The sequence below is a fragment of the Podarcis bocagei genome (genome assembly GCF_964188305.1).
Source record: "Podarcis bocagei genome assembly, chromosome: 16".
Classification (NCBI taxonomy): Eukaryota; Metazoa; Chordata; class Lepidosauria; order Squamata; family Lacertidae; genus Podarcis; species Podarcis bocagei.
The window spans coordinates 30,218,571-30,237,300 of NC_138142.1; the positions used below are offsets into that span (position 1 = coordinate 30,218,571).

An 18,730-nucleotide genomic window follows, 5' to 3' on the forward strand; every position below is an offset into this window, starting at 1 on the left:
TTCTTAATTGTATAACACACAAATGCTTAAGCTGCTTTCTGCATATGCAATTGTTCTGTGTATGTTTTTATAGTATGGGGAATCCTTTTGGGTTGCTTCAAGGGAAGAGGTTCATAAAGAAAATAGGTTAATAATGTAGCTTTAGCACACAGTCTGGCAAGCAGAGAGAACTGAAAACTGAAAGAACAAAAATAGGAACAAAGGAAGCCGCCTTACACAGTCAGACAAGAAGTCCTACCTGGAGACCCTGGGGATTGAACCTGCGACCTTCGGCATGCAAAACAGAGGCTCTGCCAACTGAGCTCCCGCCCTGCTGGATCACAGTTGTTTCTTAACACAAATAAAAAAGCTGAAAGATGCTTTAAGTGCTCCATCCCCAACACTGCAAGCTGTAGAAACAAGCTTCTCTAGATTGTAGCAAAAAAGTCACTTCAGCCTAGTCTCTGTTTAGAAGGGCTTTCTGCATCAAATCTCCATTCTGTAGACTGCTAACTATGCTCTTTGCAAATTAGCCTACAGCTCTTCACAAACTAAGAAAAGGCACAATGGAAGTGGTATGCAGTTGGGTGCTGGTTAAAAAAAAATAGCTTGCACTAGTAGCTCATCCTGGGCCAGACAAAGTCATGTGCCATCAGCCATTTATTGGGGATGGGAAGCAAATTGATCATGGCTTGGTTGAAACAGGGCAGAGAGAAGGGGAGGGACTCAACTGACCTCTGCAGGCTATTTGAAGGGCAGATCCTACCTTTTCCTCTCGCTCTCGGTTTGTGGGGTACGATCCAGTTTGGCATTGAGAGCCTCAGGCCCACAAATTTCTTGTGACCAGTTTCTCATCCTGATGGGGGAATCTTTTGCAGATTGTTAAACTGATAATAATGTGCTCTCCTCCCCTGTGCTTCTTCACCCATCTCACTTCCCCACACAAGGTTTCTAACTCGGCCAATCTGCAAGGATGATCTCTGGAGGATTAGCAAATAAATCTTCTTGTTAAGAAGCTGCAGCCTCTCACCAGCCAAGTCACCGCTGAGTTTCTCTCTTTCTCTCATCCCTGGCAAGGACCAGCTAAAAGCCAGAAAGAGAGAGACCTGTTTGTGTTCTTGCACATAGTCTACGTGGAGATTAAAATATGGAAGCTTCCAGGCTACCTGTCTATTGAACACTCATCCTGATTTGTTTGCAGATATATTAGACAACATTCCCTATTTAATGTGCATTCGTTCTGATGTGCTAGTGGGATGTTGCATCAAAACAAGTCTTCTCCCACACTTTCCAGTCTCTTTCCTTGTTGCAAGAAGTTTGACCTCTCCGGGAAGCAGGTTTGTTGCAGAAGACCTCCCAATCATCTATAATTGTACAGCCTGAATTTACATGTATGCAATTGGATCCCACCCAAAAAAGAACACCTTATGTCTGATCTTTATTGAGCATTTATTCTGGTTTGTTTGCAAGGTGGTTATCTTGATTTGCTAGTGAGGAGTTTATACGCCTTCCTGTTAAAATAATTTGCTCCGCCCACACTTCTCAGTCCATTTCCTCATTACTTTCCTAAACGCAAAAATGCCTGTTTTTAAAAAGTGGGTTTATTGTGCCACAGCAACAGAGTCCCTTAATAACACTTTAATTGCAGAAAATACTGACAGTCTAGGGGGGAAACAGAAGCTACCAAATCATGTTGATGAGATGGCCCTCAAATGTGTTCTCAAGCTATCCCAGGGAAATCAAGGTCACTTCAAGATGACCTGTTCGTTGAGCATTCATTCTGATTTGATTCTTGGGGAGCTTATACAACATGGTGCCAAGCAAGTGTTAAGTTAGCCCACTCTTTCCAGAGCATTTCCCCCCATTTCTTTCCTTATTGCAAAGAGCCCCAAATCTACCTTTAACTGCACCACCCGAATGTGCTGCAACGTGACTGAATCTGACCTGACAATAGAGATGATTTAGAAGTGCTCTTGGTCTCAAGCTGCTGTAGGGAAATGGGAGAGTGGAAGCTGGAAGGACTTTGTGACCAATCCGACAGACACTTTCTTTAAAAAGTACTGCACAGGAATATCCATCCAGGAGACCAGTTGTTCAACCAACTCCATCTGGGTTAGTGAAGACCCCTTTTGCTCTTCCTGCAAGCTGTATGGAGGTTATCTTGTACTTTTTAATCTTGTGAACTACCCTGAGAACTTTAGAGCGGTAGTTCTGAAGAATACACACACACTGAAGAAGTATACACACACACACACACACACACACACACACACACACACACACACACACACTTCCTTCCGACAGCTCTCTGCAGAGAAAGGGCCTCCTGCAAATACCATCTCATCAAGAGCTCCATTGCACATGGTGTTGGAGTCGGGCCTTTAAGGTGGTGGCTCCCTCCCATGAATAGGCAGGCAGGCACCCTCTCTACTGACATTCTGGTGCCTGTTAAAGAACTTCCTATTTCAACAAGCCTTCTAACGTGGATTTTTTTATCCTAATCAGCATCCATGTTGGCTGTGAAATCGTTTCATGCAGAGTTTATTGTGCATGTTTTTACCGCAAAATTGCTCAGAGATGCTTCATAGGAAGTGAGTCATGAATGAGATAAATAAATCTATGGGGATGCCTGCTGACACAGTTGCCAACACCTCCTGTGTGAAATCCACACAGAGGGAGGTAGAATTGTAGAGCCCATCAAGTCCAACCCCCTGCAATGCAGGAATCTTTTGCCCAACATGGGGCTTGAACCCACGACCCTGAGATGAAGAGTCCCGTGCTCTACCAACTGAGCTATCCAGCATCCTAAGGAGGCATCAATTTCCATTTTGATATATGCTCATCACATGCAGCTTGTTTCCGTTCTACTGTTCACCTCCTGGCGAAAACCATGTTATTTATTGTACTTGCTGTGTGAAAATTAATGAAACACATTTTTTTTAAAAACCCTCAGTTATTTACCTTGCTGTCCTCTGTGGCAGAATTTTACATAATTATGATGTTATTTCACCCCATTCATTTCAATGCAAAGGAAATGCAATGCAATTTTGGGGCAGGGGGAAGGTATTGGTTACATATCATTTGTAAACTGAAAGCAACAACAACCAATACCAATCATATTCATTGCACTGATTTCCATTCCAGACTTGGGAACGATGAAGCAGGCATTATTAATTTCAACTCCTCTATCCCTGGGAATTCTCTGATATCCCCTATGTGAGGAACCCACCCACTCTATTAAAAAAATACAGTATCTCTAAACACACACACTTAATTCTAACAGCAAAAACAGGTTTTGTTTGTTTGTTTGTTTTATTGGCCTCCAGCTCCTCCTTCAAGAAAAACACAGCGAGATCTTCTGTATTACAATGTCACAAGGTCTAGGACATTAAAAATAAAATAAAATAAAAAAAAACAAGTTTCTGGAGATGAATCCTGGCAAGTTCCATGAAGGGGGTGGGGCGTAGAGAGAGACTGATAAAGGTATAAAATTAATTTTGGGCAGGGGAGGGAGAAGATGTCAGGTTGGAGCTCCACGTGGATGGATGTGAAAGTGGGGTGCAGGCATGCAGTATGGATTTGGGGGAGCAGAACCGGAAGTGGTCGAACTCAGCACTCGAGTGTACATAGTGTGGAGGACGAAGAAAATGGTTGTCAGAAGCGGGGAGGGAGACCACCCTCACTGCTTTCTAACAGCAAGGGATGGGGCCCGGATGTGCTCAGCTTCCCCCGAGGTCCAGTTGTAGCATTTCCTCTGGAGCAAGGGAGAAACAAGGCCACAACGGAACACCCAGTTGGGTTTAAGAAACAAAAATCGGGCTGGTTGCCGAGTGACGGGAATCCACTTGGCTCGCACACACGGCCTCAGGGCGCCTGGAGGAAAGTCCCGCTCACCCAGATCCCAAGGCCCTGAGTTTTAATAGGACTAAGCACAGCCCTAAGTCCCAGAAAAGAGAAACTGAGGGGGAGTCATTGCCAAATCGGACTAGCCATCACCAGCCCCCCTCCACCCTGGCTCTGAAGAAGGCTGAGGCCTAGGCCTAATCTAGTATTGCAAGGGCCCATCACAGGACGCTGAGGTGTTGCCAGGGCGACGGTGAGAAGCTTCTCTCCGGGGCTCTTGCCAACCGGGCCTCCGCCTCCTGGGCCTTTCCAGCTGCTGTGGTGGTGGGGAGCTCATGCCGCCTTGGGGACAGGGTGCCGGGGTGGCCGCAGGAGCCCCCGAGGCGGCAACGGCCGATGGAGTGCCGCCCTCCTCCTGTTCCTCAGGCTCTGCTTCCTCAGCAGGTAGCGGGAGTACTGCACCTCGGGCATGGCCAGCTTGAGGCACTGTTCGTCCAAGGGGGCGCCTGAGCCCGGCAGGTCATAGCCCACGATGCCCACCTTGGCACTGGGCTGCCAGGGCCGCAGCTCCTTGTTCTTGATCTGCATGGCCGGGCGCAGCTGGGGCTGGCCCCCGAAGCAGCGGCGCGCCAGGTGTTCGCAGGCCCGGCGGAGGGCGCGCACCTCCTTCTGGACGCAGTCCTGGCCCACGCGCCTCAGCTTCCGCCAGAAGGTGGCATTGAAGTGGTCGTAGAGGCGGGCGTCGAGGGCATTCCAGGCGTGGACCTGGGCCGCCACGCGGGCCGAGGTGATGTTCAGCTTGGACTCAGGGCTGCGCATGTTCAGCTTGACGTAGAGGATGTCCTCCAGGTCCCAGGCCAGAAGGCGGCGCAGGAGGACCAGGGACTCGTCAAAGTACTCAGCCAGCATCACCAGCGAGAAGATGCCCTCCACTTGGCGGATGAACTCCGGCAAGTAGGTGGGGTCTTCGGGGCTGTGCTCGGGGTCTCCTCCCAGGTCGTACACCAGCGTGTTGTGCGCGTACATGGCGTATTTCTCGTGGGGGCGGTAGTAGCGGCGAGGGTCGTCAAGGAAGGCCTCCATGGAGCCGTTGGGCACCCTCTTGTAGGCCGGGCAGTACTGGTTGTAGTAGCTGAAGAGAGACTCGAACATGGCCACCGGCTCACGCAGGATGGTGACGTAGATGGTGTCGTTGGGCATGAGGCGGTGCAGCTCCTCGCGGTTGAAGCGCAGGTGGCTGGCGATGAGCCGTGGCGGCAGGGTGTAAGGGTGCACGAAGCGGGCCGAGAAGTTGCGTGGGTAGCAGAACTGGTGGTCGCAGGTGTGGTGAGGCAGCGCCACCGTCAGGTTGTGGCGCTCGGCAAAGCGGAAGAGCAGGTTCTGCACGGTGGTGCTGGCCGTCTTGTGGGTCTTCAGGAAGGCCACGGCAGTGTGCTTGGGGCGGGGGGGCGACGGGGGCACGCAGCTGAAGGGCGCCGACTTTGGGAACCTGGGCGGCGGGGTGCAGAAGCAAGGGGTCCGGTTAGTGGCAGGGGGGTCGAGAGAAATTACAACAAGCCCAGAGATGCTTCCTAGTCTCACCCCGGAGCCCTCACGGACCCTCCACCCTCTTCCCCCACTTATTTTGAGCCCTCCCTTCATTTTAATTCCGCTCCACCACTTTTTAAAGCGCTGCTCCTTTCTCCTGTCCATTACGCAACCCAAATCTCATCTGCAGGGCCGGCCCAATTATGAGGCGTGGTGAAGCAGGTGCCTCAGGTGGCAGGTTGGGGACAGCTGGGTGGAGTGGCGGATTCTCATCCTGAGGAGCATGCCATTTTCCACCTCCTGTGCTTGTTTGCCCATCTCCTTGACTGCCACCCCAACCTCCCCGAGCTGCCTCCAAATTTTCTCATTTGCCTCAACCGGTAAGACATCATAGGCCATCTTAAAAGTGCCCAGTGCCCATTCCCACACCCACCCACCATTCCCTTCTTTTCTTTCTCGTTAGTATTAGTCTGGAATGGTGCCAGGGGTCAGCATCACTGGGCACCTGCAAATGCCCATGCCCTAATAGGGGCCCCACTCCCAATCTCTTGGGCCTCTTCCTCCTTGCTGTTGGTGCGAGTGAGAGGTAAGAGAAGAGGAGAAGAAAACTCTCCATACTTTGCCCTCATTCTCTGGGAGGAGGTCTGGATTGGACCCAGAGGGAGAGGTATGCAATTGGGCAGTGGCGGCGGCAGCAGCGGCAGCAAGGAGGTGGTGCACTCAGAACCCCAGATGTTGCTGGACTACAACTCCCATCATGCATAGCTAGCAAGACCAGTGGTCAGGGATGATGGGATCTGTAGTCCAAAAACAGCTAGAGATCCAAGTTTGGGAAGCACAGGCTTAGCCAATGGACAGGGATGATGGGAGTTGTAGCCCAGCAATGTCTGAAGAACAGTGGCCTAGGGCATACCCAGGGAGGACAGGGGGAAGAGCGTGTTGCCCAAAGGCTGCCCCCAAACCTAGAACTGGCACCAACCCCCGCCATTTCAAAGTCTCCCACGCCTACCAGCCGAGGTGGGCACTTTGGTGCAGGAGCAAAGTGCCTGTGCTGAACGCCAGGAGGAGGAGGATGGCCTTCTTGCGCGACATCATCTCAAGGTTGGAGTGCAGCGGTGCAAAGGGCACAGGCTATGCTGGGGGCCCTTATCCAGGCACAGTGCAGGGGCAAGTCCACCCCGGCATGGAGGCTCAGGGCAGGTAGCAGGCAGCGGCCTCCGGCCTTGCGAAGAAGGGGATACCTGCGAGGGGAAGCACAGCAGTCAGCAACAAGTCCTCTCTCTCTGTGTGTGTATAAAGGAGTCATGGCAGATCCAACTCAAACAGAGGCACTAAGGTTTCACAGGTGAACTGCTATAATATGAAGGACAAGAGGTTGTAGACATTGTAGCCAATGCTAATCCCTCTTAGAGCAGATCCACTGATGGGAAGAAGAAGCTGAGATGGCTAAACTAACTGAGAATTAAAGAACAGAATGAATAAAAGTATCTTGAAGAACGGAAATGTTTTGTGTAATATTTGAATATTTGAAAAAGTATTACGGTTATGTTAAAGCGTATGCAGGATTGGAAGTGTCACGGGAATTGGGGTTGCTTGTGTGTAAACCTCTAGCTGTTTCAAACTACTTAGGGGTGGTTGTGTCTTTCCCTGACTGAGCAGCCCTTGGCGCTGCTGCTCAGTCGCTAGCAGAATCCGTGAGTGGGCGTCTCCTAAATTTCCTCCATCATAAGAATTCCTTAACGGACAACCTTCGCCTCGCCTCTCTGCGCGGAAGCCTTCTGCGCAGAGTGGGCGTGCCTAGTGGTGGTCCTCCACCCTCCTCACTGACTTCACTGGAAGAGTCTCGGAGCCTCACCTCCGAGATGCTCTCTGCCTCTCCCTTCTTCCTGGTGTCACCTGGACTTCCTTCCCCAGATGACGTTCTCTCTCTACCCTTACTCGTTCCCTCTCCTGCAGAATCTGGAAGCCTCGCCTCCCCCCTCTGCTCTGATGTCAGTTCCCTGACAGGAAGTATAGCATCAGATAAGAAATGCAGTTTAATCATTTATAACTAATGTATATAATGGGTAAAATATAAGTAATATAAGGTAAAAATAAGCACCATGGAAGGGTGGATGGGAAGTCAACTGATATGAGAGATTTGTTCTGGTGGTTGTTTAAAATTTGTAAAAATTGAAAAGTTCATTAAAAACTTACAGAGATAATACTAATACTAATAACAGCAACAGCAATAACAACAATAAATTATTATTATTATTATTATTATTATTATTATTATTATTATTATTATTATTATTCTGCACATATGACTGCTGGGAGGCTTCCAGCAAAATTTAAAAACACCAGAAAACATCAAACATTCAAAACTTCCCTATACAGAGCTGCCTTCAGATCTCTTTGAAGTTCAGAAGGATGACGAATGTAGGTTTATTCATTTCAATGGGTCTCCTCTGAGTAGAATTTCATGGGAAACACTGGGAGTCATGTGTCTACAGAGTGTGGGGGCCAGGCTCACCCACTGAGAACAAACATGGTAAATAAAATAAATGCTTCACCCACCCGTAAATATCAGACGCTCCAAGTTTCCCTATTTTCCAGGGACAGTCCCAATGGATTTACAGCTGCTGTCCCAGTTTCTGATTTGATCCTGGAATGTCCCGCTTTTCCTTAGGACGTCCCTATTTTCATCAGAGAAATGTTGGAGGGTATGGAATTATCCGACCCCCAAGCCACAGAGATAAGTAAATATGCAGCCTTTAGAAGACATCTGAAGGCAACCCTGCATAGGGAATTTTTTTTAATGTTTAATGTTTCATTATGTTTTTATATACGTTGGAAGCCACCCAGAGTGGCTGGGGCAACAAAGTCAGATGGGTGAGGTATAAAATAATTAACAAACAAACAAACAAATAATGGAACAGGACATCCCTGTTTTCATTGGAGAAATGTTGGAGGGTATGAAATATGTACTCTGGCATCAAATACAACATTTGATTCTGAACATTATGCAGTAGCTGAAGATCTACAAATGAAGTAAAAAAATAAAATGCCACGAAACATTCTTCCCGCTCCAAGTCCTGCCTTCTCTTCTCAAAAGCCTAATTTTGCCTCTCGTCCTCATTTCCCCCCAATCCAAACTGTGCTCCCCCTTACGGAGTTATTCCTCTTCCTCAGCCTCCAGAACTATATTCCTCCCCGCTTTTCACATGTCCCCTCTGCACTAAAGGGGGGGGGGGGAATTAAGCTCCTGAACAAACCCTTAAAAACAAACAAAGCAACAATCTCAGAGATGGTTATCTGAAGATGCCCTGAGTGCCCCTTCTCTCCCCCTCCCCAATAATATCATAAATAGAGGACAAGGGTTTCAAGGTCAGAGAACATGGCATACAGGCAGAGTTGAGCCCCCAAACCTCTTTATTGAGAAATAACCTGCTAGCACAATCCTAACAGGGGAGGGGGCAGAGAGAGGAACTTGCCACCAGCTGATCCTTCGACTTACCTGCGTTCAGCAGCTCCAAAATAGATGTTCATACAAAGCAAACCCCTTTCCCTTCCCACCCAAAGCAAAGCAGCTGTCCTCTCAATTTCACTTTATTTCCTGCTCCCGGGCCCAGTTCCCGGCCCCCTGAGCTATCCCTTACCCTCTCTCTCACATACACACATAAACATACTGTCCACAGCTGAATGAAGGAGCATCCAGCAATCTCACCCCCACCAGCACCGAGGAAACCAGAGAAAGCCACCAAGTTCACCTTTCTTCGCACAACAGGAGATTAAGTGTCCCAGGACTGGGATCGTTCCTCTCCCCTCCCCACCTGCCTCGCCGCTCTTTTCTGGACGGACTCCAGCAGCTCCTTGCCATGTCCTGTGGAAAGAGGGCAACACAACTGCTCCTGGGACCTGGGCCTGGAATCGCCAAGCACAGCAAACAGAAGCAGCTCCCATGCCACCCTCTGGCTTTCAGACCTTGGCAGAGAAGCCACCTCGCAGCTGAATAAAGGCTAGAGTCCTTCAGGTATTTCAGACCACAATGGCTGATGTAGTCCAAAACAGCTGTAGGGCTCCAGGTTACCAAAGGCTGGCCTGTAGCATGAAGGAATTGTTTATTTACTTATCTATTAGACTTATCTGTATTCCTGCACTGCAGGAGGTTAGGCTAGATGACTTTTGAAGGTCCCTTCCATCCTATGAGTCTGATTTGTTAGTCACTTGTTACCCAAAGGTCTTTGAGCTCCTTACAACGTTTAAAACCGTAAGCCTTCAGTACATTACGCCACTGAAATAATGCATGCCAGCACCTAGAGAGGCTCAGTATGAAGGCAGATCTTGAGGGCTTCCAGTGCTCCCGATCATGCGCAGAGTGAGGTCCCGTCGGCACAGAATAGCCACAAACTGCCTCCCTCTCCAGCACACATTTGGAAGGAGAGCCACTACAGCAGGTGGCAAGTCGTTCTACAAAGGATCAAGCCTCGTTTTCAAAATGAAAACAGCTCCCCCCTCGCTGGCTATACATGGAATTGAATTTTGTAGTCTGGTCTGTTGACATAGGCAAAATCTTAAGACTTCTTTTTAAAAGGAAGGAAGGAAGGAAGGAAGGAAGGAAGGAAGGAAGGAAGGAAGGAAGGAGAAATATACTCAGAGTCACAAAGTGATTTCATGCTCTTTATTCAGCTCATAGTGGTGAGGAGGAATGAATGAATGTCCCCTCAAAGTATCTGCTTTATATACATTATTTACACAATGGGCTGCACATGATTGGCTAATTCCGCAATTCTACTGTAAGCCAATCAGGTTGTGGATTCACTTCTATCTGGAGCATGATTGGGTGGTTCCTGCCAACCAATCATAGTACTGCATTGTTCTAGGACCAATCAGACTGCTGCAGTTTGGATCCTATTCAACTCAGTACATAACAGAAGGGGACATACTTCTAGCCCTCGTGAAAGTTTACAATGTTCTCTCTGCCATCATTTAGAAGGCAGAGAATTTAGAAATAAAATATGTATTAGACTTATACTTATTTCCTACGAGAAATGGGAGGTGTTTTGCTGAGATTCTTCATTAGTAACTTTAAGCATGTGCAAACTGCTTTTTGTTGTTGCTGGGAGGTTGCAGAAAAGGGTGCAAGTGGCAAACTTATCTGCAGGGGCTAGAAATAATTTTTTGCAGCAGGGTTTGCCCAGGAGAAATAATATGGACATTTCCGCAGTAATGCTGGACCTGGTGAAGAACACCTGCCCTGCATGCAGAAGGCCCCAAGGTCACTTGGATAGCTCAGCTAGTACAGCATGAGACTCTTAATCTCAGGGTTGTTGGTTCAAGCCCCACCTTGGGCAAAAGATTCCTGCATTGCAGGGGGTTGGGCTAGATGACCCTCGTGGTCCCTTCCAACTCTACAATTCTCTGATTCTGTTCCAGTGGCATCTCCAGGTGTGGGCTTGGAAAGACCCGTCTGAAACATGGAGAGCTGCTGCCAGTCAGTGTAGGCAGTACTGAGCTAGATAGGGGGGAAATAGGTCTGGTTAAGTATAAGGCGGCTTCTGCTGTAAATGCTGTGTGGTTGTGTCCGTCCTTATTGACTTTCAGGAGGAACTTAAAAGCATTCCTGTTCACTCAGGCATTTGATGGTTGAAAGGTACTGTTCCTAGCAACTCTGAAGTCACTGGCTGAGATAATGGGGGTTGTTTGAAACTGTTTTTAGAATGTTTTTTTAATGATGCTCTTTTAATTATGTGTTTGCTGCCCTGGACTCCTTTGGAAGGGAGATTTAAATAGAAATGAGAAAAAGACGACGACAACAACAAGCTGCGTGGCTTGTTTAAAATCACGATGAACTCGCTGACATCCAGTGAGGCTGAATGACAATTCAGGACAGACAAAAAGAGGTCCGTCTTCACACAGCACGTAGTTAAACTACAGAATTGGCTCTCATAAGATGGAGAGACAGATGACTTGGAAAGAGAATTGTTATGTACTGAGTTGAATAGGATCCAAACTGCAGCAGTCTGATTGGTCCTAGAACAATAGGATCCAAATTGCAGCAGTCTGATTGGTCCTAGAACAATAGGATTCAGAATGCAGCAGTCTGATTGGTCCAAGAACAATGCAGCAGTATGATTGGTTGGCAGGAACCACCCAATCATGCTCCAGATATAAGTGAATCCACAACCTGATTGGCTTACAGTAGAATTCCAGAATTAACCAATCATGTGCGGCCCATTGTGTAAATAATGTATATAAAGCAGATACTTTGAGGGGACTTTCATTCATTCCTCCTCACCACTATGAGCTGAATAAAGAGCATGAAATCACTTTGGGACTCTGAGTATATTTCAAGAATCAGGCTCATTCATGGAGAATAAGGCTATCTGTGGCTACTAGTCATGAGGGCTATATACAACTTTTCCAGGATCAAGGGCAATGGAAGCTATTCATTACCAAAGGACACAATGGCTAAAAAATTTACCGGGGTCAAAAGCTACCAAAAAGAACTGCTTTGTGTAATCACTCCAAATGATAATGGCCATCCCATTTTTAGAATTGCGTCTCACGTACTCTAATAATAATAATAATAATAATAATAATAATAATACCCCTGCCACTCTAGCTAAAGGTGTTGGTTTCATGACACAATGAAAATGAAATCCAGTTCAAAGGAGAAATTACTGCAGGAGGAAGACCTGACCCAACAGAAGGAACTGCAAGAGCACATGAGATACCCCAAGCTCAAATGAAAATTGTGGAGAGACGTGCACGAGGGGGGCAGGCATGGGGCAACTCACAGGCTGGCAGGCTGCTATTAACAAGACAGCTATGGCCAGGCCTGGATAGCTTAACCAGAGTTGTCCATGCATTGGTAACCTCAAGGCTGGGCTACTGCAATGTGCTCTGTGTGAGGTGGCCCTTGAGGTTGATCCAGAGACTGCAGCTAGCGCAGAATGAGACAGCTGGGTTAATTGTTGGAGAAACTACTGCCAGGATATAGTACCTCATCTGCACTGGCTGACAATCGGCTGCTGGGCTAAATTCAAAGTTCTGGTACTAATCCAGGCTTCCTCAAACTCGGCCCTCCAAATGTTTTGAGACTACAATTCCCATCATCCCTGACCACTGGTCCTGCTAGCTAGGGATCATGGGAGTTGTAGGCCAAAAACATCTGGAGGGGCGAGGTTGAGGAAGCCTGCACTAACCTGCAAGGCCCTCGACAGCTCAGAACCAGGTCACGGGAGAGACCGCCTTAATCCTTATATGCCTAGTAGGTCACTGCAGTCTGCAGAAGAGTTTCTCATTGAAGCTCTAAAATACCAGAAGTCTGGAGCAGGGCTTTCACCGTGGCTGCCCCTGTTCTGTGGAACAACATTTCCGTCGAGGTATGACAGGTGCCTGCCTCCTGTCCTTTCTGGAAGCAACTGAAGACATTTTAGTTTCAACAAGCATTTCTAGCTGGATGAAAGGGTGTTCTCAAACCTATTTTCAGTTTCATTTTTGTACTGTTTTTTAAAACCATTGTAGCTGGTTTTTGTGGTGTGTTTGCAAATCATCTTCATATATTAATGAAATAAGAACGACAAAACCAATAAACTTAAGCAGTAACAATTAACGATGAAAAGTTTATAATGGGCCTTGCTGGAAAACTATTTCTGGCAAAGAGAGCGTGAGGAGGAGGATTTAAAAGGTACTGGTGGGCAGAACGCCCAGCATGAGGAAAGGTTTGCCACAACTGTTTAAAAAAGAGAATCCATTTTGTACAAGCAGGCACTGTGGAGAATTAAAGTCTGAAAAAAGTAAATGAGATACTGGAGAGAGGCAGCAAAAGTCAGTGTTTCTGGCATCCGTTGCAAGGGCAGACCAGGGACAAAAAAAAGAAGTCAATGTGGATATAAAAATAGGCATAAGAAAATTATTCCGTTGAAGTTAGACGTAGGAGCCGAAGTCAACGGCAAACCAGCACAAATGAACCATAAAATGTTGGCGGGTGTGTGACAGTGTGTTTTCAGTGTTTTATAGTGTCCCTTACACTGTGTTCCTCAGGGCCAGCTCAAGACATTTTGCTGCCTGAGGCGAAGGACAAGATGGCTCCCTCCCCCAGGGCACATACAGGAGCCAACTGGAATGGCAGTGGAATCTTACTCCAACATCTTTCCCTGCACTTGAGGGCAGCAGGCTGGCAAAGAGGGTACAGGGCAGGCCATGGGGCACTGACAACTCTGGCTACTCCTCATACTCAGTGTCTGATGCCTGAGGCAGCTGCATCACTGTAGGACCAGCCCTGGTGTTCCTGCCAACCCAAATGGGACATTCAGATGACACCATCGTCCTTTCACAACCATTGCTCTGTGCCTTGCATTTGCCCATCTTTTCTGCTAATGTGGAAGGCTCAAAGATCCAGAACAGCAGTGCAAAAAACCCATCTTAGGTGTGGGCATTCCTTTGGGCTTTTACTCCCCAAGTTTAAATGTGTGTGGTTTTGACAACACTGGAGGCTCTCCTCCAACCACACCTCTTCCCTTCTGGTTGCTCCTCACGCGAGGCCATTTCATTCTGGTCTTCCACCATTGTCGCTGGACCTGCTTTTACCCTCAGTTCTTCTCTGCTGCGTTTATTTCTGAAGAAGAGCTCATTGCTCAGAACCTCCATGCAGGGAAAGTGGGCAAGTTCCCACTTGTCTTCTCCTGCCCCCCAAACACAGCATCAAAATACAGCAGGGTTCACACATTCCCCTAAGTCCAACTATGATGGGTTCAATGATTTGGCTTAGCATGTTTCCCTAACCCAGGCTCATGGGGGGAGGGTGGTTTTATTTTCTGCTTCAGACAAACCATGAGCTGCAACCAAGGTTTGCTCTACGGCTGGAAAAGAGACTGAGAGGAGATACGACAGCCATCTTCCAATATCTCAAGGGCTGTCACGTGGAAGATGGAGCAAGCTTGTTTTCTCTTGTTCTGAGGGAAGGCCTTGAACCAATGGATTCAAGTTACAAGAAGGGAGATTCTGACTAAACATCAGGAAGACCTTTCTGACAGTAAGAACTGTTTGACAGTGGAAATGACTCCCTTGGGAGGTGGTGGACTCTCCGTCCTTGGAGGATGGATTCCTGCATTGCAGGGGCTGGACTGGATGACCCTCGGGGTCCCTTCCAACTCTAGAGTTCTATGATTCTGCAATCTTTTCATTTCAAGCAGCTTTCAGTTCGTGTGCACTGCATTCTGGATTGCTTGTAAAGTGCTGCTTTTTCAAAGCATTTTCTAGTTTAGCGCTCCAGAAGGACTGTGATTTACTAGGGAAGGGTACCCCCCAAAACAAGGCTGTCTATAATAAATAAAAAGGGATGGTTTCTCCATGGGTCTCAGAGATTGCAACAGGCTACACGTGAAACAGCAGAGAGCTCAGAGGCTGGCAGGGCCAGACCCATGGCTGCAAAGAGAAAATTTAGACCACACCCATCACCTTGAACTCGGAGCCCAGAAAGCAGGATAGCTAACAAGGACAGACTCCTCTGAGAGGTCTTACTCCTGCAGGGCAGACAGCCTATTTCAACGGCCACCAATGCCTCCATGAGAGAGGCTGATCGAAAGGTGGGTGAACCGAATTGACTTCCTTTCTCAATCAAAGTTGTCAGCAGAGAGAGAGAGAGAGAGAGAGAGAGAGAGAGAGAGAGAGAGGAGGCTCCTCCTGTTGTTTTCCACCCTAACCAACTTCCATTTCCACCGTCTGAAAATCCAGAACGAAGGACTGAATGGAAAACTTAATTAAAAATGTGGAACCTGCCCCCATCTCCTCGAACCCACTACCCACTCGCCCTTTCAGAGCCGAGAGTTGCAGCACCTGGCTCCCAGTGCCCCAGCCACTAAACCTCTCTGCCCTTCACTGGAATCTAGGCCACAGACTTCACCCGATCGATGAGCACGAGCCTCAGGGGTGAGGTGGAAACTTGACAGCTCCCTGTCCCTCGATAAATCCATGCGCAGCTAGAGAGAGCGCCGGAGGGCCAGGGAGGGGGAGTTGGGCGATCAGAGCAGGGGCACGCAAAAGCTAGTTTGCAAAATGCACCCACAGCCCTTTCCTCTCTGAGCCAACCTTTCCTCCTCTCCTCGTCCCAATTCTAAGGGCCATCCCAGACTGGTGGGTTTCTTGCAGGCATTTCCCACAATGTGTTGCTGGTGGAATAATAGAAATGAGAAACCTAGACAGCATCTTAAAAAGCAGAGACATCACCAACAAAGGTCCGTATAGTTAAAGCTATGGTTTTCCCAGTAGTGATGTATGGAAGTGAGAGCTGGACCATAAAGAAGGCTGATCGCCAAAGAATTGATGCTTTTGAATTATAGTGCTGGAGGAGACTCTTGATAGTCCCATGGACTGCAAGAAGATCAAACCTCTCCATTCTTAAAGAAACCAGCCCTGAGTGCTCACTGGAAGGACAGATCGTGAAGCTGAGGCTCCAATACTTTGGCCACCTCATGAGAAGAGAAGACTCCCTGGAAAAGACCCTGATGTTGGGAAAGATGGAGGGCACAAGGAGAAGGGGACGACAGAGGATGAGATGGTTGGACAGTGTTCTTGAAGCTACCAGCATGAGTTTGACCAAACTGCGGGAGGCAGTGGAAGAAAGGAGTGCCTGGCGTGCTCTGGTCCATGGGGTCACAAAGAGTCGGACACGACTAAATGACTAAACAACAACAACAGTGGCAGATTTAGACCAGACCATCCACACAGTGTTCAGCTTTGAGAGTCGTTTTGCAATGTAAGCCCATTGTCACTGTATTATTGCTGTCTGAAGGGCCTCTCTTGCACTACAACAGTGCAAAGCAGAACCAAAAAGTCAATGACGCTCCAGAATATTTGTGGTACGAAAAGCTGCAAATTTTTCAGCAGAAGATAATGAGATATGCACCAATCGCAAACGAAGCCACCCTGAACCTTTTGCACAGATGCAAACAGTATCGAAAGGGGGGGGGGATTGCTTATAACCATCCCGATACCACCCTGAGCACAAACAGTTGTGTATGCACAATAATAAAGGGTTGTCTGGAGGGGGCTTAGAGTTCTGCCAATTTGCTATCCTGAATTTCCAGGAGAGAAACCTAGAAATTCAAACACAATCCTCAAGGAAAAAAGGCAGGATGGCAGGGAGGCAGCAGCAAAGATGAAAGCTGATTAATTTGCACGTCAGAATTAAGAGGCAGGAAAGGCCTTGTGGGGAGGGGGAGAGAAGAGAGACTGGACTGGAGAAAGAAATCTTTCAAATTCCTGAATGCCGGTTGCCACATTTCAGAGCACCCAGGCAGAAGGAGCTTAGAATTTTTGTTTTTCAAATCTTTGGATGCAGTCCCCAGGCACAGCTACTTGGGAGTTCATTCTCCATCAACCTCAGGCAGGCTCGTTTCTTTGAGACCACTTATTATCCACAGTGGGTCCGAAAGACCTGCGAGGCCCGGGTTCAAATCCTGACTCTGTCAGGGGCTTTGTGCAAGTCACCCACCCTCTCTCAGCCTTAACTCCTGGAAAATGGGGAGGCGGTGTCCTTGTGAGTCCCAAATAAAGCAAGGGCTTTTAAAAAGCAGCTAGCAAGTTTGAAAAAAATCATTATTGCTAGTATTATTAATAGCCACCACTGCAACCATCCAGCTAGTCTGCCTTTTAGGCGGCAGCTGGACTTGCCCATTCAGGTGAAAACAAGGAGGACTGGCTACCCGCCTAGTCCCAAGAAGTATCCATTACCTGCCATCCACCGGCTCCTCCGTGCCAGGTTACCTGGGCTCAGATTACTGCCAATGATTACACAGGACAAGGTTCCAGCAAAGGTGACCTGGTTTTAGAATGCGCTGCAAGAGCCCATTCACAGTCGCCGCCCCGGGCCTCTCAGAGAGGCTGGAGGAAGGTGACAGCAAATCGGGAGGGCCCAATGCCCACAGATCGCCTCTAACCACTGCATACCACTCCCCTTCTACACTGGAACATAAAGGCTACAGCAGGAGTGAGGAACCCTGATTATCGGCTTTGCTGATGGGCTGATGGGAGACGGAGTCCAGCCACGTTTGTAGAGCTACAGGTTCCCCCGCCCCTGAACTACAGGAATGCTTCTGAACCTCAGTTAATAGCTATTATTCCATTCCTCCCTTCCAGATAGTGGAGTCCGTCACCACCTGCCGGAGGTGGATTGCAAAACGAGACACATATCCCACCCCACTGCTTTAAGAAACTTGTCAGAACTCATTTTTCTCCCACGGCCTCAAAAAGACCCAGGTGTCCTGACCCCCAGGTCCATAGCCTTGCCAAAAACATACCGGACCCTCATTCTCCTCCCAAGGCCTTGTGGAACCCAGATATCTGACTTAGAAGAGCTACATGAAAGCTCCCACCATCTCCCCCTGTAGGGATCAGACATTAGCCTACAGGGAAATCTCTAACTGGTTTGCATATATCCTAACAGAAAGGGAATCGTTATGACAACTGCTATGCACATTACTCATTCAAAACCGAAGAATACTACTGAAAATTTAATAATAATAATTCCGCATTTTAAGTGACATGACCAAGCAACAAAATACACTCTTAAAAGACGTCCTTTTAATTGTGCATTTATGAGAATTTGTGCTCATGATGGTATCAGGGCACTTTCAGTGCGGTTTTGCACATGCCAAAGTTTGGGGTAAACATACTTGCTTGATTTCCAGTTGGTGCATGCATGTCCAAGTGCCTTCTGCTGAAATCCTGTAACATTTTATATTACAGTGATACTTCGGGTTACAGACACTTTAGGTTACAGACTACGCTAACCCAGAAATAGTACCTTGGGTTAAGAACTTTGCTTCGGGATGAGAACAGAAATTGTGCCACGGTGGCAGTGGGAGGCTCCATTAGCTAAAATGGTACCTCAGGTTAAGAACAGTTTCAGGTTAAGAACGGACCTCCAGAAAGAATTAAGTTATTAACCTGAGGTACCACTGTATACATGTTCCTGTTTATTTCTTTGTCCCTCTTTTTGCGCTATAGGGCAAGGGGGGCCCCTCCAGGAGGCAATGGTGTAATAGCCTTGAGTAAGCATCACAGAGGGACGCGGGTGGCACTGTGGTCTAAACCACTGAGCTTCTTGGGCTTGCCAATCAGAAGGTCGGCGGTTTGAATCCCTGCGACGGGGTGAGCTCCCATTGCTCAGTCCCTGCTCCTGCCAACCTAGCAGTTCAAAAGCACGTCAAAGTGCAAGTAGATAAATAGGTACCGCTCCGGCAGGAAGGTAAATGGCGTTTCCGTGTGCTGCTCTGGATTCGCCAGAAGCGGCTCAGTCATGCTAGCCACAAGACCCGGAAAAACTGTCTGCGGACAAACGTCGACTCCCTCGGCCAGTAAAGCAAGATGAGCGCCGCAACCCCAAAGTCGT

At 48.0% G+C, this 18,730-nt stretch overlaps 1 protein-coding gene across 5 annotated transcripts in view; it reads right to left on the reverse strand.

Annotated features, from left to right (window-relative positions):
* Positions 1-2,230: 2,230 nt before the first annotated feature.
* GAL3ST3 (galactose-3-O-sulfotransferase 3) overlaps positions 2,231-18,730 on the reverse strand; it is a 29,633-nt gene continuing 13,133 nt past the window's right edge. For 2 of the 5 annotated variants that reach the window (XM_081174193.1, XM_081174195.1), the window contains exons 2-3: positions 6,359-6,590; positions 2,231-5,311 (exon numbers count right to left, since the gene is read on the reverse strand). In XM_081174193.1, coding sequence (XP_081030319.1) covers positions 4,156-5,311; positions 6,359-6,444 — 1,242 coding nt within the window. In that variant the 5' untranslated portion in view covers positions 6,445-6,590 and the 3' untranslated portion in view covers positions 2,231-4,155. The other 3 variants (XM_081174196.1, XM_081174197.1, XM_081174194.1) reach the window with 3 other exon arrangements.